Source organism: Martes martes (assembly GCF_963455335.1).
Source record: "Martes martes genome assembly, chromosome: 2".
In the NCBI taxonomy this organism is placed as follows: domain Eukaryota; kingdom Metazoa; phylum Chordata; class Mammalia; order Carnivora; family Mustelidae; genus Martes; species Martes martes.
The window spans coordinates 145,283,062-145,304,300 of NC_137889.1; the positions used below are offsets into that span (position 1 = coordinate 145,283,062).

General features: G+C 45.9%; 1 protein-coding gene across 2 annotated transcripts; it reads left to right on the forward strand.

The window, feature by feature from the left end:
* The first annotated feature begins 43 nt into the window (after positions 1-43).
* Positions 44-20,658, forward strand: LYAR (Ly1 antibody reactive). Of its 2 annotated transcripts, XM_080796243.1 has the most exons (10): positions 47-187; positions 2,913-2,956; positions 5,610-5,784; positions 7,009-7,123; positions 10,294-10,401; positions 10,510-10,593; positions 13,767-14,193; positions 14,506-14,592; positions 17,046-17,131; positions 17,612-20,658. In XM_080796243.1, the coding sequence occupies exons 3-10, from the start codon at positions 5,663-5,665 to the stop codon at positions 17,744-17,746; spliced, it is 1,164 nt and encodes a 387-aa protein (XP_080652369.1). In that variant the 5' UTR covers positions 47-187; positions 2,913-2,956; positions 5,610-5,662; the 3' UTR covers positions 17,747-20,658. The 2 variants fall into 2 exon arrangements, with proteins under 2 accessions (XP_080652368.1, XP_080652369.1); XM_080796242.1 differs by lacking the exon at positions 2,913-2,956 and having other exon boundaries at positions 44-187.
* Positions 20,659-21,239: the final 581 nt, after the last annotated feature.

The window sequence follows — 21,239 nt, forward strand, 5'->3', positions numbered from 1 at the left end:
CCTCCGGCTTCCGGGGCCGTCACTTCCGCCGGGAGTTGGCCGCGGCGCGCAGGCGCGGGGGGCGGCCCCGAAGCGGGTTCTGCGCCCGGGAGCTCTAGAGGGAGGTGGCTGCGGCACTGCACGGGCGGCGGCGTTTCCACGTGCTCTTCGCGGCCGGTTGAAACCGTTGGCGGGCGCTGGCTGAGAGGTGAGGGGCGGCTGCCCAGAGGTCCGACCCAGGACGTTGGCCCTCCGGGGCGGGCGGTGTGGCCGCTGCCTACGTTTCCCCCATTAGAGCCCCTCCTCGGACTTCCCCACGGAAAGAGGAGGCAACGCATTCAGATCCCGCTAGTGCTCTGGGGCAGTGGAGGGACCCCTGGATTTAGGATGACTGATTCGTCCCGGTTTTCAGGCGGAAAGGCCCTCGTGTCGGGAACCCCTTCTGTCCAGGGCGACCGCGGGTCGGCGGCAAGGCTCTTGTCTCCCCTGAGGCCCGGGGAGCTCTGTCCCTAAGGAGGAGGCTTTAGGGCACAGTGCTGGAGACCACCGACTTAGGGCCGCTGTATATAACTTCCTGGAAGGCCAGGTTTGCCACTAACTAGCTGTGTGACTTTATGCTAGTTACTTACTCGTTTTTGTGCCTCTGTGCCTTGGTCTCTCAAAAGGGAATCCTATAGAACCTAACTCAGAGTAGTGCTGCAAGGAGTACATGAGCAGAAATGTATTAATCACCTAGGACAGGGCTTGTCACCTGGACCGGTGAAAGTCTGGATTTTCTGCAGCACCTACTTCTGGGGAGACGGGGTGTACTTGCAAGGCTGACCTCCCTGCAGAGAGCTCGCTTGGGACTCACACAGCAACCCCCAGGCCCTCAGTGCCTAGCATTGTGTCTGACACGTGGCAGACTTCCACAGCTGTTAACACCAGCGAAGGGTTGCTGGTGATGCAGTGCATGGGGAGGTGGAGAGACAAGGCTCAACTTTGCCCCGCCTTCCTGTGCTTATGTGTTAAGTGGAGTTAGAGGTGCCAGCCTCACAGGGTGAGCACACATGGAGAACATCCTCACCCCCACACAGGGGCTTAGGCAAGATGGTGGACAGTGTGTACTCTTCTGTCCTTCCTTTGTACCATGCTCTTGGTTTCTTGGAATTCTACCCCTGGAAGGGGCTCCTGACCCCTTGTTTCACAGATGGGAGAACCTGAGTTTCAGAGGGGACAGTGGCTTGTTGGAGGTCACAGGGCTCACTGGGGATTGTGCTGACGTTGCCAGCCTGGTCCCCGAGGTGAGCTGTTTTGGCAGTGGTCGTGGGGTCTGGGTCTCTGCATACATGTCTGTGAGAGAATGTTTTAAGAGTAGTGACTGTAGTTTTTTGTAAAAATAAACAATATAAAAATGTAGAGGCAGGAAGGTTTAAAGAGAACTTGAAATCCCAATTCTAGAACTAAATGTGAAGTCTTTGTATCAGGGAACAGGAGGGCAGAGTAGGTCCCCATGGGACAGGGACCCAGAGGAGATGAGTGATTTTATGAAGCTAGTCATGTTTAAAGAGACATGGGTTTAGCAGGGAATCAAGTGCAATAGCATTGATAGAGAAATTAATAGGTCATAAGAAATTCTTTCTATCATTGGGTAAGGATGAATCTTTCCTATCTCTTATTTTCCACACAGTGCTCTAAGATAGGTATTAGACCCATTTTATAGGTGAACAGAATCAGGAAAGTTAAGGTAGCTTGAGGTCATTTTTCATTGGCAGATGCAGGCTCCCTCTCAGATCTCTGGCCCTGAGTCGCCAGAACATTCAACAGAACTGGGCCACCACCCTGATAAGAGGAGCCTGAGGTGCCCCACGTCCCTCACAAGTTCCCAGCCCCTGTTGTTGCCATCTGCTCCCCTCAACTCAGCCTCATTTTCCATCACCCGATATCTTCAGCTATGACATGGGTGGTATCCTTGCTCAGTGTGTGGGGACCTTCAGAATCCTTACAGTGTAAAATGGAAGGTCACTGTAGAGCCTTGTTGTTGTTGTTGTTCTTATTCTTGTTTTTCTTTTGGGGTGAGGGTCTCAGGGTCCCACATGCTGAATAATGGCCAAGCAAATGGCCACAAACATGACAAGTCAAGATGGCAGGGCAGAAGCTTGGGCTTGTCACAGGCCACCTGTGCCATTCTCTGTGTCTCCAGCCTAATCACTTAACCTCTCTGAGCCTCCGTTTTTTCTTACAGATGCCGGGGTGGTGGCATGATCACACCTGTTCTGGAGGTGTTGGGTGCAGTTGTGATTGTTAGTGTGAAATGGCTTTATGGAGAGCTGATGATTGTATTCTGTAATTCATCTTCTTTTTCTTGGGTTATGGCCTCTGCTGAGAGCTCAGTAAGTTGACCAAACAGATGACTGGAAACCCGGAAGCTCACACAGTGACTGGTCCTTTGGGGAAGGCTCCCAGGTGTATCTGGATCCCATTGCACCCTGGGCATTGACCAAAGGTCTGCCGAAATGAATTACAGTGACTTACTGGGGGTGAGAACCCGAGTATGCTCTTGACCGGTCCACAAACACTTGCTCTCTCTTTTCATGTGTCCACATCTCTAGAAGGAAGAGCACATAGAATCTCTTTGGCTCTATTAGGACCTGGCTCTGTGCTCAGAGAGTTGGGGAGCCAGGGAAGGAAAATGGGGATCCTTATTCAGGCTCAACCCCATAAAAAATGCCATTGTGTCTTTACACTTGGGGCTACAGGTTGAAATACATAATATCTGAGCCCTATGGAGAGAGTGTCCTCGAAGTCTTAATGCAGCTTGTTTCCAGCTTTCCAAACGTCTGAAGTGTAAATGTCACAAATTTACCAAAAATATCCATTTGAAAGTTTATTTGAAGTTCTTTCACATTTACTTATTTTTGTGAAATCTGAGTAAGCTTCTTTTTTTGTTCTAGGCAGTGCTTGCTATCTTCCATTAGAGGGACTGACTTTTCAGAAGGTGCCTTTTTGTAAGCTTGTAGCATTTATGCTTCTGCCTTTGTTAAGCCTGCTTGAAAACTTGGGCCACTTGGCCCACTGCATGGTTGGGATGGTTTGGAGCTTGCTGTCCTCGCCACCCCCCAACCCCCACCCCCACCGCACAGGTGTTTACTGTATACAGGCAATGTGTTCAGTCAGATCTGAGGCTTGATCAAGGTGACTCTCGTCTAGTGCTGGGGTGTCCTCAGAGCTCTAAAAGGGAGGGGTAAGCTCCTTACAAACCTTATCTCATTAACAAGTGGGTGGCCACACTGTCCCCGTGTGAGAGCAAGTGTAAAAATGCAGCGGTGGCTCTGGAGATCTGAGGTGCTGAGAGACTGAGCTGTGCCTTTCCCTGCAAGCTACCCATTCTGTTTGACAAACCCCGCCCCCCCAAATTTCTAGATGTGAACATTTGCCACAAAAGACCAAATGAAAAGGGTCGAAGGAGTAGTTTTTCAATGGGACACGTGACCAAATTCTAATCCTCCTCTGAACCGATGTTTACTCGGTGTGTGGCTAATCCCCAGAGAAATAACGTGTTTTGCACAGATATTCCGAGCATCTTTTTTGTCAACATCATTGGCTTCTTTCAGTTGATATGTTTTGTTTCCAGCTGACCTCCCCGGGCCTTTAATTCCTGACCTTCAGTGACAGGCTGAGTCTCCCAGTTGGATCTCAAAGTTTGCTGAAACTTTTCCCCTCCCCTCGTCCCCTCTATTGAGAAACAGAACAGACCTCTGCAATGAAAGTCAGAAAGCTCTAGGCCATAGCTTAAGTTTGAGGGGGTATTTTTCATTGTTGGATTTCATAGCGAAAGTATTTTTTACATTTTCAGCAGATAATTTGGCTGGACGCAGCTGCTTGTACCATGTGGTCACAAAGGCCATCCATTTCTTGGTGACTAACGATTTGCACTGGTCCTTACATGAAAGTGCCTCCATGGACTATTGAATAACGTGTTGGTTCTTGTTCTGGCCTTTGTTTTCCCCTTGTGAGGCCAGGCGGCCGATGATCTCATTGCCTGCCATTGAGCATCCATCTGCTACCTACAGAATGCCAGGGTTGGGGGGAGCAGGGTCCCAGTCCACTTGATGGCAGCTCCCTAGGACATGTGACTGGTTGGCGGGTCTTTACGATAACCAGATGAGAAGATGGTCATGGTTGCCTCACATCCGAGAACAATCAGGTTTGCTTCTGTCTGGATTGGGTGCAAGGCTGTGGCTGACCACAGGCCCTCCCTTGCCAGGCCACACTGATGGCAAGCTGCTCAGGGGAACCCAGAGCCGGGGACCTGCCTTTGCGTGTAGCGTATTAGGCAAGCTGATGTCCAATGGGCAAGAGGCTTCCATGGGCATCGGCTGGGCCTTCGTAAACCCTGGGGTTGCAGCCAGGATGTACATTTCCATTCAAGGCTGAATGGAAAGGAACAGCCCTGAAACTTCCTTATATGTGACCTGACAGTGACCGAGAACATGGGAGTGGAAGAGAGGGTGATTTCGTGCATGGAAATTCTCTTGTGAACCCCGCTGCTCATCTGTGAAGGATTTCTGTGTGACTCAGAGTACACCAGTTTACTTGACCCTTACCGTTGCCTTTACAAAGAGAAGGAATATGCTGGGTCAAACAGTTGTCAGTATTTTTGCTGTGAAATTTATAATGCAAAATAACAATATTCTTGAAGGATGTAGTGATTAAAAAACTATGTAGCCATGGAAAGTTACTGTGACTCCTATAACACTTTTGGATGAATTTGTTTTGTTGAGCATGGTAGTGTCTGCGTGAAACCTGTAAATGGTAGTTATATATTTGCAACAGACATACTAAATCTTGGGGCAGTGCTTGGGACCCCTGGGTCTGTGAATGCCCTCCAGTAATTCAGTGCCCAGCAGCTGGGACACCTTGATACATGGTTCCACTTCTTTATTGATCCAGTAAGAAGCCACATGAAGGAGGCCCCTCCCTCACCTACTCCCTGTGCACTAAAACTGAGGGCACATCCTCAGAGCTAACACCTATGGATATGTAGTCATGCCTATATGAATATTTTCTGTGTTTTAAGAAATGTTTACACCTCTTCATTTTATAATCCCTCCTGAATTCCCCCCTCACTATGTTCTGAAATAATTTGGCAATTCACATCTAAAGGCATGGGGGGGGGGGGGCAAGCGAGCTTTCCATTAGAAAATGTAAGACATTTTGCTTAATGTCCCTAAAACTTCTTACCTGGAGCCAGCCTACCAAAATTAAATCCTGGGTCTGCTACTTTGTGACCTTGGAGAAGTAACTTAATCTCTGTTTCCATTTGCCATGTAAATTGTACACAGTAACAGTCCTTCCCTCTAGGGCTGCTGTGAGGATTAAATAGGTTAATACGCATAAAACTCTTAGAACAGGCCCTCACTTGGTGATTGGGTGCTTAACAAATGTCAGCCACTGTTACTGTTAGTTGTAACTTTACTTACATGCTGGTAGAGTTTTATGTAGTTCGCTAATCAACTTCGATTCTGTTCTTTGTAGCTATTTTCATGTGAAAGTATGGTTGAAAAGTGAGTTGTATGATTCTTTATTGGGAACAGAAGTTTCAGATTACAGTGATATTTATTTTTTCGTTTCTTTTAATTTTCTTTTAGGACTAGACTTCAAACCTAGCTTGTATAGAGAATACATAACCATTTAGCTAAAAATGGTATTTTTTACGTGCAATGCATGTGGTGAATCAGTGAAGAAAGTACAAGTAGAAAAGCATGTGGCTATTTGCAGAAACTGTGAATGCCTGTCTTGCATTGACTGCGGTAAAGATTTCTGGTAAGTTCTACACAATTCTTGAAGATCATATTAAAGGTCCAGACCAGTTTTAGAAGCCCTGGCCCCATGAAGCCTTAAGAAAAAAAAATAGAGGTCAGTTTGAGGAAAGAAATTAAGGAAAAAAAAGTGCTTTATGGCTTGTTTTCTAAGGACAGTCCAAAGAGAAGACGGGGGGGGAGGGGAGATGAGGATGTTTGGAGCATTTGGTCCGTCGGTGGCACTCAGCGACACCTCCTTGCCACTGTTAGGAGACCCTGAGAGGTGAAGAGTAAGGCTTCAGGAGCACAGTGCGCTGGTCATGCTGAGGAGTGGGACTTATAAACCAGAAAAAGTTGAGTCATTCACAGTGCGGGCCGGGGGAAGACTGGGTTCCCCCAGAAGTTCACGGGTGATGGTAGAGGTGAGCTCTTGGCCCCCTAATGTGTCAGGTACTTCCACTGTGAGGGGTCTTGGGAAAGGTGAGGACTGGGGGTGGGCACAGGACAGATCTCTGACTTGCTTACCTACTCTTTCCTGAGGTGGGTCATTATTTGCAGACGGCTCAACTCAGTCTTCTGCTGAGTCCCCTTCAGCTTCACACAGTTTAAGTGCAAAGGCGGCTTTTGGTACGTCGGCCTCAGTGTCCTCTGTGGCGTTTGGAAGCCATTTGCTAAAAATCCATTTTAATTTCATTTTAGAGCAGTGATTTTTTTAAAAGTAGTTTTTTGGAAACTGCTAAAGACTTTGTTCATAACTAATGCTGGGAGGAAGCCTGATCTATAAAGCAGGTGAAAATTGGGTTGTTTCTCATTGGCGGACCTTGACCCCAACCTGGTCCCAGACATTTCCCCAAGGATCCCTCAGAGCTTCAAAATGATTGTAGGAGACAGAATCAAGTCTCTTTGTTTGCCAAGACTCGCAGATCTAGAACTTTTTAGTGACAAGATTCCACTATTTTACGCCCAACTTTTAACTTAATCTATAATGAATTAGTGCTGACCTACTATATACATACTTATGACCAAAAACAAAACAAAACAAAAAAAACCTCCCTGTCAGTGGGGGGCATCTGTATAAAAATGGGTAGGAAGTTTGGGGGTGGGCTTTATACTGAACAATCTGGAGGAAGGAGGTGATAAGCATAGGAGAACTGTGGAGTGCAGGAGGTCTGAGCAGCTGCGAGCATCAGTTAGAGCCTCCAGTTGGAGAATCAATCTGAAGGCAGAACTTTCTATCACTTTGAAGGGGCGATGACTACAAAAACCATGTGAAGTGCATCAGTGAAGAACAGAAGTATGGTGGCAAAGGTTATGAAGGTAAAACCCATAAAGGCGATATTAAACAGCAGGCATGGATTCAGGTAAGGTCTTTCTAATTCATCAGGTAGCTTCTTCTGACATCTTCCATTTTCTCTGGAAGCCTAAGAACAAGTGCATCATATATGCAGGCAAGACGCAGAAACACTGCTTGGGACAGATTGAGGTTGAACAACTAAATCATGACAAGGAGTTCTTATTTCTCTGATAATACAGCTGCAATGTAATTTGTCTTTAATCCCATGTTTTGCAGACTTCTTGCAAAAAAGGGTTTTAGAATTCTATTTTTCCCTTGGCTATGAGACTGAATGGATGCTTTCTAATCTTTATCTGCTTCTGGTGATAATTCAGCTCTTATCACTCAAACCATGTTGTAATCTGCCATATCTATCAGTCACCAGAATTGAGCAAAATAAAGATATTTTCATAAATACAAGGAATTTTCCATTTAAATAAAATGGAAACATGCACAGTAAAAATGGCAAATGCAGCAAAATCCCAATTCACGGAGAGGTACAGCTTCCAGAATGGTACCCCCTGTTTACAGAATGGATAGCAGGAAGGATTCAGAATAGAAGGTAGGAGAAAGAAAAGATAAATGCCGTCCTTATGGAAATTCTCTGTTCTCCTAGAAACCAAACAAATAATAGTTAACTCCCTTTGGTGTTAGAGTTTAAATGTGAGTTTTCAGACTTCTGGGAGGGAAAATCATCCATTCACAAAGGACTAACTCGGTGCCCAGTACAGACTGAGAAGCCAGTGAAACTCCTTTTTTTTAACAAAGATATTTAGGCCAGAGACCATCAGGCTCACTTTTGGGCTCATACTGAATCTTGATTCCCCCTCAAGAAACAAAAAAGACATTCTAGGCCCCGAGCTTGTGGTACCTGGGTGGAGGAGTTCCTTTGTGTCTTGAAGGAAATCTTCTGAAGGCAGGGTCTGCAGACTGCAGCCCGCTGGTTTACATGTTGTCTGTTGTTACCTAGAGCTACCAGGGCAGCACTGAGTAGTTGGGACAGAAACCGGGTCGTCCGCAAAGCCTAAAATCTTGACTACCTGGCCCTTCACAGAAAAGGTTTGCTGGGCCTGCTGTAAACTGTCAGACTTTAGTAGCACTGTCACTGGATTCTAGATCAAGAGTTGTCCTCCAACTTCCGTCCTGGTCCACCTGCCCACCAGTCATTGGATTCCTCCCTGAGCCCCTAGCTGGCTGTGCGAACAGATGGATGAGTGTACTGGGAGAATGAATGAGCTGGCTGTGACCTCTCTGACAGCTGGACTCGGGGCTGGGGGGTTGGGGAGGTTGTACTTTAAAAAAATCCTTAAACCCTTCAGTTTTAAAGACAGAATTTTGGAATCCTGTCAGTATTAACGTTCTTGGAGCATCCTTCTAGAGGTCTCTGTGCTCACACACACAGTGGATAGATGGCTCAGGGAGAGAGCACCTGCTTGCTGGGGTCACAGTGTTTTCCTCTGAGCTTTGTAAACCCAGTGCCCTGTTCTCTTGTGACACTACGTGGCCAGTGCCCAGCCAGCTTGCCTTCTTCCTATTCCACCTTGTGTCATTGTCTTGATTGGTTTTCCTGCCTGAGGGCTTAGAAAATCTTTGTCTCATCCTCCTCTTAGTCTCCTGTACCCATTTTTTCTGGTGTGTTTATATGTAGCTTTCTTTCCTAATGCAAGGACATTATCCTGCGTTATGCTGTGTTGATTTGTCCTGTTGGCTCATGAGTGACCATCTTTCTTGTGTGCTATCATTGCTCCCATTTGAATAGCTATCTTTTTCCTCTGCCTTCACTGAGATTGCTATAAGCATTTTCCTAGGTCACTAATTTAATTTTCATCCCTGTTCTTTTCTTGCCATTTCAGGTGTATTTATTAGATCTAGACAATCGCTTGTTGTCTTGGTCCTCAGGTAATTTCCTAGTCTGTAATAGCCATTTTTGTCTCAATCTTTGGATCACTTTTGGCTTTTTTTTTTCAAGTTTCTAAAAAATTATAAGTTACATAAGACCTAGCATTGACCACTTTAGCCATTTTTAAGTACACAATTAAGTACATTTCACACTGCTGTGCAACCAGCACCACCGTCCATCTCTCGAATGTTTTCATCTTCCCAAACTGAAACTCTGCTCCTGTCAAACACTAACTCTTCATGTTCCCTCCTCCCCCAGCCCCTGACACCTACCATTCTGCTTTCTCTCTCTCTGAATCTGACTACTCTAGGGACTTTGTACACTATTTGCCCTTTGGCTCTTGTTGACGTGTCCATCCTTATGCCAGTGCCATGCATTTGTGATTACTCCAGCTTTATGATGGGCTTTGAAATCAGAAAGCATGAGACCTCCAGCTTTTTCTTTCTCAAGACTATTATAGCTATTTGGTGTCCCTTCAGATTCCATGTGAATTTTAGGATGGAGTTTTCTATTTCCGCAAAAAAAACCCCCACAAATGTCAATTGGATTTTCATAGGCTTGCATCTGAACCTATACCTCACTTTGGTTGGTAATGCCATTTTCATATTAAGTCTTTCAACCCGCAACACAATATCTTTCCATTTATTTGTGACTTTTTTTTCTTTTTTAAATCATTTTTTAAAGTTTCATTTTTTAAGAAATCTGTACATCCAGCATGGGGCTTGAACTCACAACCCTGAGATCAAGAGTCACACGTTCCTCCTACTGAGCCAGCCAGGAACTCCTGTTTGTGTCTTGTTTAGATTCTTTCAATGATGTTCATAGTTTTCAGCATATAAGTCTTCCCCCTTCTTAATGATTAAGTTTATTTCATTCTTTTTGTTGCTGTTGTAAATGGACTTAATTTCTTGATTTCATTCTCAGAGTGTCTGTTAGTATATAGAAATCTAGAACTTAATTTTCAAGTGTAGATGTTGCATCCTGTGACTGCTGAATTTATTGGTTCTAATGGGATTCTTTTTTTATAGAATCTTTAGGGTATTCTGCATGTAAGACAAATAATATATGAAGAATTGATTTTACTTCTTTCTAATTTGGATGCTTTTATTTCTTTTTCTTGCCTAATTGCTCTGGTTAGAACTTTTAGTACTGTGGTGAATTTATAAGCATAGACATGAATATAAAATCTAGCCTTGGGATGAGAAACCTCTAGCCATGGGAAAGGATACTTAATTTGGCTTCCATGAAACTCCTGAGCCAGTTGTGTATTACTTTTGCTTTATCTTCCTTTTTTGTAGAAAATTAATGAATTAATAAAAAGACCCAATGTCAGCCCCAAAGTGAGAGAACTTTTAGAGCAAATTAGTGGTTTTGACAACGTTCCCAGGAAAAAGACAAAATTTCAGGTATGGATTTGCTGTGTCTTCCCTGAGTGGAGGGGATGTGTGGCCCACTGGTAACTGAGCATGCATGTACCTGTCTTTTCTTCTTCTTCTTCTTTTTGTTCCTTATAGAATTGGATGAAGAACAGTTTAAAAGTTCATAATGAATCTATTCTGGAACAGGTGTGGAATATCTTTTCTGAAGCTTCCAGCAATGTAAGTCAGATCTAATTTTAGATTTGCAGTGTGGCAAAAGTGATTAGTAATAATGAAATGGGAATGTCTTATTTTTGGAGGTCAAGACAGCCTTCTTTTTCAGAGAGCCTCTTTGTGCCTTCATTTATGGGAAAGAATAAACTGAATGCACTGCAGAGAAGATTTCCCTATTGTGCAGAGAAAGGTATTTAATCCCGATGTTCGATAATGGTAGCAGCTAACATTTCCTTAGAAATCAGGCAGTGGGATGTACTAGAAAGAGCAGGAGCTTTGGGTGTCTGACAGACCTGGTTTGAATCCCTGCCGTGCTGTTGGCCAAATGTTTGATCTTGGGCACTTTATTTAACCTCTCTAAACCTCAGTTTCCTTGTCTTAAAGAAAAGTGGATAGTTCTGTTCATGTCTTTATTCAGTACTTGGTGAGCGCCTAATCTGTGGCAGGCCCTGAACAAAAATGTGTAATATGTCAGGTGGCAACAGTGCCATGAAGAGAATAAACAGTGAGGACATGGGCGTGACCAGGGGTTCTTGTAGGGGAGGGGTTCCCAGAAGGCCCCGTACATGGATTAAAGCAGCTGAGGCCATGGAAGCACCCCTTTCTGCAGGTACTGGTGTGGAGTGGGCATCTGCTGAGCCTCTGTCTACTTTCCCTGTGGAGTGGGCACCCGCCTGCAGTAACTCAGTTAGCCTCCTAGCAGGTTCGATCTGAGAGACCCCTAGATGTGGACTCCATGCAGAGTCTTGTTTTGATATCATGTGGCCATCTTACTGGTGACATTGTTCATTTAAAATTTTTTCCCCATTAATTCACCTGCACTTTGTTCCGACTTGGAGCTTATATCCCATTTGGAGACTTACATCATTAGTAGTTTGAAAAACAGCAGTGAGCTTTTCTGACCGTGTTTTATTCTATTCATGTTGCCAGGAGTTGATGGACTTATGTAGAGTAGTTTGGGCAGTACCTTGGGATATCGATGAAACTGTCCTGGCATTTGACTCTTTCAGAACATACAAATTGGGGCTTTGGAATCTTAGAACCAGTCACATGCGTGCCATCCTTGCACGGGGCTGTGCTAATCTCTGCATTATCCCGGTTGTGGTATGTGTGCTGCTGAAGTGGGCACTGTCACCAGTCATTTAATTGGCCTTTCTGAGGCACCTTCTTTGTAAAGGTTATTTCCATGATTTTTAAGTAAGAATCAAAGATTTGGAATTACTTAGGTCACTGCAAAATTTAGGAAAAATGTCTTTTCTGATTGCCCTTTTGAAACTGAACATATTAAGAAGTAAATGAATAATCAGTACGCAGCTCATGGAAACTGAGCTCTGTAAGACATGGCTTGTTGCTGCTTTGCCTGTGCTTTGCCATCAGAGGCCCTATGTCCTCGTCTGCTGGGATGCTTCCTCTGCCCTAGCAGAGTGGGCCTGGTCCCTGTGCAAGCAGCTGTAATCAGGACAATGTCCTGCCCTCAGAGAGCTGTGTTCCAGTGTGGGACAGATAACTATGTACAGGGGTCTAGGCCAGAACACCACGACGGGGCATGGGAAGTACAAGGAAGAAATGGAAGGCAGGAGGAGGGGTGCAGAGTGGGAGGAGCTCTGTTCGGAAAAAGGGTCAACGAAGGTGTCACTGAAGAAACCGCATTTAGAGAGAGTCTGGAATGAAGTAGAAAGAAGATGGGGAATGACTTTGTCCACCCATTACCAAGTGGCTGCAAGGTGGGGTGACTGTCTCCCCCTCTGGGTGCAGAGGGGAGGCAGCAGCTGGAGACATGGTCTGCACTGGGCAGAAGGCAGGCTCAGGTTTGTGGCTTTCAGTGGTCATACAGTGCCTGACTAAGATAGAAAATGAAACTGTAGGCCAGGAGTGAAGCGACTTTGTCCCCTTCTTCCTCCTGAGTCTGCTTCTGAGCTCATTTCCTGCCCTTCTGCCATGTGCCTGGTCTGGCTGATTTCCCTGAGCTGCTGGGGAAATGGCAGCTGGTCAGTTTACCATTCCTCTCCCAGGGGCTGTGCTCTCAGCCAGGGCTGAGCACTGGATAAGGCGCGAGGCAAAGCCAGTCCTTTTTTTTTTTCGGCTCATTTTGGGGGGTAGGAGCTCCCTCCTTGAGACCCAGGCTCCCAAAGGAGGAAGACTGGAGGTGACTTGGCCTGTCACCTGGCTGGTACCTAATGAAGATGGGGCCCCTGTTGGGTGAGGAGTCCAGGGTTCCCAGAGCAGTTCAGGACGTTTCTGGGGCCATCTCCTGCGAAGGGGGCTATCGTGGAGACCAGCAGATGTTCAGGGGTGGGGCAGCCGACAGTGGGACTCGTTCCGCTGGAGTCTGTTCTCAGTTGGATCTGCGTGCTGGCTTGAATGAGGCAGTGCAGCAGCCGGACGTTTATCATCCTCCAAGGCGTGTAACTCCTTAGCTTCCTCTGCTTCCCTGCTCCCCGGGCTTCACCCTCCAGCCATGTGTCCCGGAGGCCCGTCCTCCATGGGTTGTCCTCTGATCTGAATAACAAGTACATGAGACGTGTCTAGTACTGCAGAGCTCACAGAGCCTGTCCTGTATGCTCAGTGGCTCCTTTGAGCATCCTCAGTCTGCTCCTCCTTACTGAGTGCCGTGAGCTCTAAGCCCAGGACATCACTTCCCATTTATTCGTACATTAGCTGTACAAGGTACATCTTACTCCCTTTCATTCTGTCAGTGAGGAAATCGGTTTGGAGCAGATAAATAACTTGCCGAGTCACCCGGCTAGTAATTAACTGAGCTGGTGCTTGAACCCAGGTCTGCAGATGCGTAAATCCTGTGGTTTCTGCCATACCCAAGTGCTCACCTTTTATCAGAAAGAAAGGTGAAGAGTGCACTAAAATTAAAGGTCTAGCTTATGTGACATAAGGATTCATCAGTTTTCCAGTGGAACGAAAATGTTTGTTAAATTCAGGGTGGAGTGTGGGCTGAGGGAAGTTTTTTTTTTTTCCCCATTGGATAATATTTAGTTATTTCCCCATTGGATAATATTTAGCTAAAATTATGCTATATTTTAGCTCTTGGTTGGTGGGGGTTCAGAGTTATAAAATGGTAAGTAGTAGACATTTTTCCTGGAACAGTTTGCTTAGTAGCCATGTGCAGTGACGTGAATGGTCTGGAATGAGTATTTATGCGTCTCTTGGTTTTGCCTCGTAATAAGGAAGCAGTCGGTAAGGGTCAAGACCGGCAGCCCCTCACCCAGGCAGTCAGCCCACCCCGTGCAGAGCTCTCTGCTAAGGTGCCAGCCTCTGGAACAAGTGACAGCACAGAAAAGCAAGCAGAGGTGAAGAAGAATAAGAGAGAAAGGAAGGAAGAAAGGCAGAAGAATAGGAAAAAAGAGAAGAAAGAACTAAAATTAGAAAACCACCAAGAGAACTCGAAGAATCAAAAGCCTAAGAAGCACAAAACAGCCCAGGCGGCTGGAGGGGAAGCCCTGAGGTCCGCAGGGAAGAAAAGCCAGAGAAAGGCGAGCGAGGCGGAGGAGGCTGCTGACAGGGCAGAGGATGGAGCTGGGGCCTGTGCAGGAGACGCCGAGGAGGAGCCCACAAAAGCTCGGCCTGGGAAGAGAAAGCAGAAGAACTTGGAAGGTGTGTGGCAAGTGTATGCTCTGGGCTTTGTGAAGTGGATTGTAAAGCAGTGAATTGGGGCTGGGTCAACTCTGTTAGACCTCACATTTGAACCAAGTAAGGCCAAGTGCTTAAGCTTTGGGCTCTGGCCAGGCAAGTGAGCACCTCTCAACTTGCCATGTGCTCCTATGATGCGGAGGAAAAGCCCACAGGTGCTGGGTTGCTTGGGCAGTGGGCAAGATGACGGATGTAAGCAGCCTGGCCTTTCGTTAAATGGTAGCTGCTATTATAAATGCAAACCTTTTTTTTTTTTTTCCCAATCTTGCTACTTAGATGACACAGATTATAAGAAGAAAAAGAGAAAGTTCTCAGGACCTCCTGAGGACGGAGATCCAGAAAACCATGAGGCTTCTACAAAAGGTATGACTGCCATCATTTGGAGAGGTCTGCCCTCCAGGGTGGGGAAGGACCTGGGACCTTCAGGCAGGTCATCCTCTCCAGAGGCACATGGAAGACTGAAAGCAGATTCAGGTAGGGTGTGAGAGCTCTGTGGATCACTGTCCAGTGTCTTTCTAGCTTTAAGGGTAAAACTGTCTGGACTTGAAATACATGATCTTTGGAACTGAAGGTAAAGCCAGCGTGGCCTTCTGAGGCAGTGTTTCCTTTCCCTTCTCCCTGCTTCCCTTGACCCTGCCCCTCTCACTCTCCTGGTCATGCCCACCAGCCTCCCATCTCTGGCTGCTCCCCACGTCTCCTTGCTTGGAACTCCCTTAGCCAGAATGTATACTTGTCAGAACCCAGTCCCTGGCCTTCACTGTTCCTCTAAAACGCTGCCTCCTCCAGTGAGATCCAAGGCTTTATTAGTGGAGGTTCAATAACTGCCTAAGCTGGGTTAGACCTCTTAGTTTGGAACCCACCTGCACCTGACTTGGAACCTGTAAGGCTTTTTTAAATTCCTTTTTTGTTTTGTTTTAAGACGATAGTAGATTCACATGCAGTTGTAAGAAGTAAAAGAGACCTAGGTATCCTTTTCCCAGTTTCCTCCAAGGGTCACAACTGAGTGTCTCCATCGATGCTGACATCGGTACAGTCAAGAGAGGAAGGTTTCCAGCGCCCCAGGGAGCCCCACTGTGGGCCCATGTCACGTCTGTTTCTCCCCTGCCCCACTTGCCCCCAGCAATCACCGATCTGTTCACTGTTTTTGTAAGTTCATACTTTCAGAACATTACCCAAATGACATGATTTAGTATGTGAATTTTTGAGATTAACTCTTTTTGCTCGGCCTTATTATCTGGAGATATATCCAGGTTGCACAAATTGGTACCTTTGATTAAGTCCCAGTCCATGGCATGGGTGGACAAGTTTGCTTGACTGTTCATCTCCTGAAGGACACGTGGGTTGTTTCTAGGCTTTGGTTGCTTTGAGTGACTTCTCGGAGGTTAACAAAGCTGTGTCAGCATTTATGCACTGGTTTGTGTGGAGCACACATCACTTTTTCCGGAAGAAATGTCCAGGAGTGCAGTTGCTGTGTGGTGTGGGGCCTGCGTATTGTTTTTAAAGAAACTGCCTGCATTTTTAGGGTGGCCGCACTGCTCTGTATTACCCAGCAACGTGAGACTCTCCCAGGTCTCCCAGGTCCCAGCCAGAGTTTGATGGCGATACTAGTTCTTTTTCCATTCTGATTAGTGTGTAGTAAGAGCTCGGGGTGATTTCAACTTGTTCATCCCTCATGATGTTGAACGTCTTTTTGTGTACTTGTTTGCCATCTGTTATCTCTTCATTATAACATCTGGTCCTGTCTTCTGCCCCTTGTGAAGTTGGTTTTCTTTCTTACTATTAAGAGTTGAGAGTTCTTTACATATTCAGTCCCAAATAATAATTCTTGTTGGCTATGTGGTTTGTAAGGGTTATTTTTTTCCTTCAGTTTGTAGTTTATCTTTATTCTCTTAAGAGAATTTTTTCTAAACTTTTTTTCCTTTTTTTTTTTTTAAAAAAGAGAGCAAGAACACGAGTGGAGGGGGAGGGGCAAAGGGCAAGGAAGAGAGAGAATCCCAAGCAGGCTCCACAGTCCATGCAGAGCCCAGCAATGGGTTCGATCTCACAACCCGGAGCCAAAATCAAGAGTCAGACATTCAACTGACAGAGCCACCCAAGCGCCCCATTAACGGAATCTTTTATAGAGCAAACTTTTTAGTTTTGATGAAGCCTAATTTGTAATTTCCCCTTTAACAGGTCATGTTTTGGTCCCATGGCTGAGAACTCTTTGCTTATTAACCCGGGATCCCAAAGGTTTTCTCCCACGTTTTTCCTAAATGTTATAGTTTTATATTTTATTCTTCAGCCCACGATCCAGCTGGAGTTGATTTTCAAGAAAAAGATGAGACTGAGTGCAAGGTTCATTTTTTTTGCGGGTCCCTGTGTAATCGCTCCAGCGATTTGTTAAGAAGGCTCCTGTCACCTCACTGAATTACTTTTGTACCTTCTCAAAAGTCAGTTTGGCGTATTGGTGTAGTTCTCTTCTGGTTCTTAATTCTGTTTCATTGATCTGTGTGTCTGCCCTCTCCAAATACTACACAGTCTTGGTGTCTTTAAGTGTATCAGAGGTCTCAAAACCGGGGACCACTCGTCCTGCTTCATCCTCGCAGTGACGATGGCACTCAGGGTGCCCACATGACCTGTTCACTCTGGGTGCGTGCTGGGAGGTAAGTCGGGCTTGTCGGCCCCTGTGCTCAGACAGGTCAGGCACCTCCTACTTGGTACTGTCAGGTGCGTTAGTTTCCTGGGTGGCAAACAGATGTCACACAGATAGTTTCTTTATCTCTCTGGTAGTACACCAAAACAAAATGTTTTATGTATTATTCTTTATATTGTAGGTAAATTCAACTGGAAGGGAACCATTAAAGCAGTTCTGAAACAGGCCCCAGACAATGAAGTAGCCATCAAAAAGCTAAGGAAAAAGGTATGGCTCCTGAACCCAGGCATACAAGTTGGGGAGAGTCCCTTCTTAAAGCTGTACAGGTTTTGTGTTTTTCCCCCATCTAAAATACTACACATTTGTTTGTATCTCGGTGATTTTCAAGCTGCTCACTAGCTCCTCAGGGCTGATGGGAGGGAATTGGGCCAAATCCCATCGTACTTTGTTAGCCAGAACAGTGCCCACATTAAACTTGAAAATGACAGTTTTTGGTGTTTTGCTCTCTTTTGCTTATTCCAGAGCAGTCGTTCCTTCTGTTTTTGCATCTAATTCTGCATTTCTGTGTGATACCCATCCAGCTCCTGTGTGTACAGGTGTCTGAATTTCCACAGAACACACCTGTGCTACCAATGCCTGTTCCTTTTGTTTTTTACTGTTGTCCTACTTCTGGGTTAAAGAAAGAACATTCTAGGCAAATTTTCAGGAAAAGGATCACCAATTTGATAATTGTTTTTCCTTGTGAAGGTTTTAGCTCAGTATTACGCAGTGACGAATGAGCATCACAAGTCTGAAGAGGAGCTCCTGACCATCTTTAACAAGAAAATCAGCAAGAACCCCACCTTTAAGTTACTAAAGGACAAAGTCAAGCTTTTGAAATGAACATTTTTATATTTAAAAATGGAATCTGTTCTGTTGATGTCTTTCACTGCTGTTTATAAAACGTAATGAATTATAACAACTCCTAATTTTGCTTTCCAAAGCTGTATTTTTAAGTTAAGGATAAAGTCTATTTTTGGTAGAACTTTTATGAGAAAATATATTCTTATCCAAGATTCTAAATCTGGTGGTGAAAATTGTTGTATTTGACAGAATACTTTTATGGTGAAAAACTTTTTAAATTTTACAAGTAAAAAAAAAATTCCTCCTTTGGAGCAGACAAAAAAAGTGTTTTAACTGCATCACTTCTATACAGTTTTGATTAGAGGTTTTGGTGGGTTTGTTGTATTGTCAGAACATGTGAAATGGTCACGAGAGTTCTCAGTCTGTGGCAGTCCGTGACTCTCTGGAAGGCCCCCTCTTCAGACGTGGTTTGTTTGTAACAGTCTCGCCTGTCCGCACTGTGGTCCTGCTTCGGCCTAAGACAGACTGTGACCACCTAGTGGAAATCACTTGACTGAAACAGAGCCCATCACTTAGCTGTGTTGATGTCCCAGGGTTCTGAGTGGATGGAAATGCTCTCAGACGAGGTATTCTGAGTCCCAGTGTGTGGTGCCGGAGGAGAGCTGTGTCTGGCCACTTGCTGAGATTGGAGTAGGCTCTGCCCATAAGTCCCTTACTTGCCCCCGAATTCAGCAGCAACGTGTCCCATTCCGATCTGGGGACGTGCCGCTGTGATGATGGGATTCAGGATGAAGACTTTGGAATCTGGCCCAGAGTCTGGTCCTGGCTTAGTCCTTTAATAGTTAACCTCTGTGAACATTCCCTTCTTCCATCTGAACAGTGGGGATGCCGAAGACTCCTCTTGGGCTGTGAGTGAATGGACTCGCATGTAAAGCACACAGCACTGTGCCTGAAGCCTAGCAGATGCTCACCCACTGCTATTAGCATTCTCAGTAATGAGTTTCCAGCCACGAGAAGGCTTAGACATTTTGGAGAGCAAAGGGGAAAGTGAGGCTTGACCCAGACCACATACTTTAGGGATCGAGCAGAGCCCAGCTATGACTCCTGAGTGCAGTCCAGTGCCTTCCTGCTCCCCTGTCCTCCCTGTGCACAGTGGGAGCTGAGAACCTACTTGCCACCCCTCCATTCTCATGTTCCAAGAGAAGCTCCACAGCATTTCAAGATCTATGCTGGTTTTTATTTTTTGTCAGTTTTACCAGGATGCATTTTTTAGAAATTTATTCTTTAGAGAGAGAGTGCGAGTGTGGGGTGGGGGTAGAGTGGTGGGAGGGGCAGAGGAGGATGGGGAGAGAATCTCCAGCAGACTCCCTGCTGAGCAGAGTCTGAGATGCCAGGCTCCATCTCACAACCCTGGGATCACGACCTGAGCAAAAACCAAGAGTTGGACGCTCAACCAACTGAGCCACCCCGGTACTCCTGTACTAGGATGCATTTAAGGCAGAGTTGGGCAAATGGGGCAGAATTAAGTACAACCTAGACTTAGACCCTGGCAGAGTCCTCAGTTCTGTCATCCTGTTAACCCAAGGTTCTTGAGCTAGAACTTGCTGGCAGCACCCAGCAGCCATGGGGCCGACAGCTGCTCGGGAACGCTAGCATAGTGCCTGGGCGCTGGGGCTGGAGGCGGCGGCCTCTCTGTTCCCTTGAGCCCCATGAGGATTAAGAAGCAAGCTCTGCAGGTTCTGATAGTCAGTGTCACGGATAGGGGTCTTCAGTGCTGCGGCTGGTGGTGGGAAGGGCTCCCTAGGTGTGTAGTCATGCCTCTGGGTCTGGCGACGAGCACGATCCACAAACCATTCCTGAGGGCCCTGCACACAGACCACCCTTTGGTTTTGGCAGCTGCCTGCCTGACTTAGACTCGAACACAATACTGGAGCCCCAGGGACTGTAGAAACCGATCTAATGGTATTTGTGACTGACTTTGTAGCTTCGTGTCTGAGTTGAGTGTAACATTGAATTCTGCCATATTCTGCCTATTCCCACACTGGTCTGCTGGGTCTGGCCCTCGCGTATCTCTGAACCTGCCAGTATGCATTTGGACACCGTGGTTTTTGTATGGGACACCTTACTTTCTGGTGCTGCCTGGATTTGTCAGCTGTGCCCACTGCTGTTTTCCATGACGCCACTGACAAGCTGGATTTGGGAGAAGATGGGCTCTATCTTCTGCTCCAAAACATGAAGATGTGGGACTGTCCTGGGCTGGGACCTCCTTAATGTCAGGCACACTAGGCATGTTGCAGTCCAATGAGGAAGCCACGGCTCAGCACAAAGAGGGAGGCCAAGCAGGACTGAACCCAGGGCTGCCTTTCCCTCTGCACTGACTAGTGAGCATAGCTGGACGTGGGCCGATGAAGAAGCCAAAGAATGCGGCAGCTGTGGGTACAGGGACATTTACGTGGATAAAGTTTGAAAACAGCAAAATTAATGTGGAGAACCCTGCGTGCTTTTGCAAGATTTTGCTTCAGGCAAGGACAAGCAGCTTGCTCCTGGGGTGCAGGAAGATGACCCCTCTGAGGAAAGTGTCTTTCAAGGACCCTGGTTCCCAGGGGTCCTTGTGAGAATAAGCTCATAGAAGTCAAGGTCAATAGCATTTTTATAGGCTTGCAGACTTCCATGAATATCTTTGAAAAGTTCTCATCTTTCTAAACATACCATTTCTCTTTCAGAGTTAAAACTTGAGCTGCCCAGGTCCTATTAAAACATTTACTTTGAGGGGCACCTGGGTGGCTCAGTCGGTTAAGCGTCTGCCTTCAGCTCAGGTTGTGATCCCAGGGTCCTGGGATCTGGTGGGCATCAGGCTCCCTGCTCAGTGGGAAGTCTGCCTCTCCCTCCATCTGCCTCTCTACCGCCCTGATCATGTTCTCTCTCTCAAATAAGTAAATAAAATCTTTTTTAAAAAATTTACTTTGAAAATCTCACTAGCCTGTAATTACCTCTTTTTTTCCAAAATAGATTTCTCAGAATTGGGGAGGGGAAAAAGCAACAGTTTTTGATATAGATTGTTTTTTAGATAATGCTTTTGCAGTTGGAGGAGGCAAGTTCGCAGATATCAGAGGTTTTATCCAACTCATTTCCATTAGTGAAAGCTACGGACAGCTTGTCTTACTTCGTTATTCCACCACTGAAAACGGATCCTCCTGGCTGATGTTACTCTTTTTTGTCTCAGTGATGAAGGTGGACTCCAGCACAAAGTAGATAACCAAACACTGTTGACTTATACCTAGATACAGAACCATCATCGCACTCTTAAAACGATTCTAACTCCCTGTGTTACGGAAGTAAACTGGGGATCAATTATTCATCCAAAGAAAAGGCATATTCTATATATTTCCCCATACTTTGTGGTTACTAGAGCTTAGTATATTTTCAGCTTTCAAGAAATGGCTAACATAGGCCTTCTAAGTTCCTTTTCTATTCAGTGAGTGGATGCTGTCTTTATGGATGCCCAACATTGATCCCTTCTTTTGCTGAGGAC

Excerpts from the sequence above, each read along its gene's own strand:
- LYAR (XM_080796242.1), top strand. The coding sequence starts at position 5,663 with ATGGTATTTTTTACGTGCAATGCATGTGGTGAATCAGTGAAGAAAGTA. Across the intron at positions 7,124-10,293 it reads AACAGCAGGCATGGATTCAG|AAAATTAATGAATTAATAAA; the intron begins GTAAGGTCTTTC and ends CCTTTTTTGTAG. Across the intron at positions 14,593-17,045 it reads CCATGAGGCTTCTACAAAAG|GTAAATTCAACTGGAAGGGA; the intron begins GTATGACTGCCA and ends TTTATATTGTAG.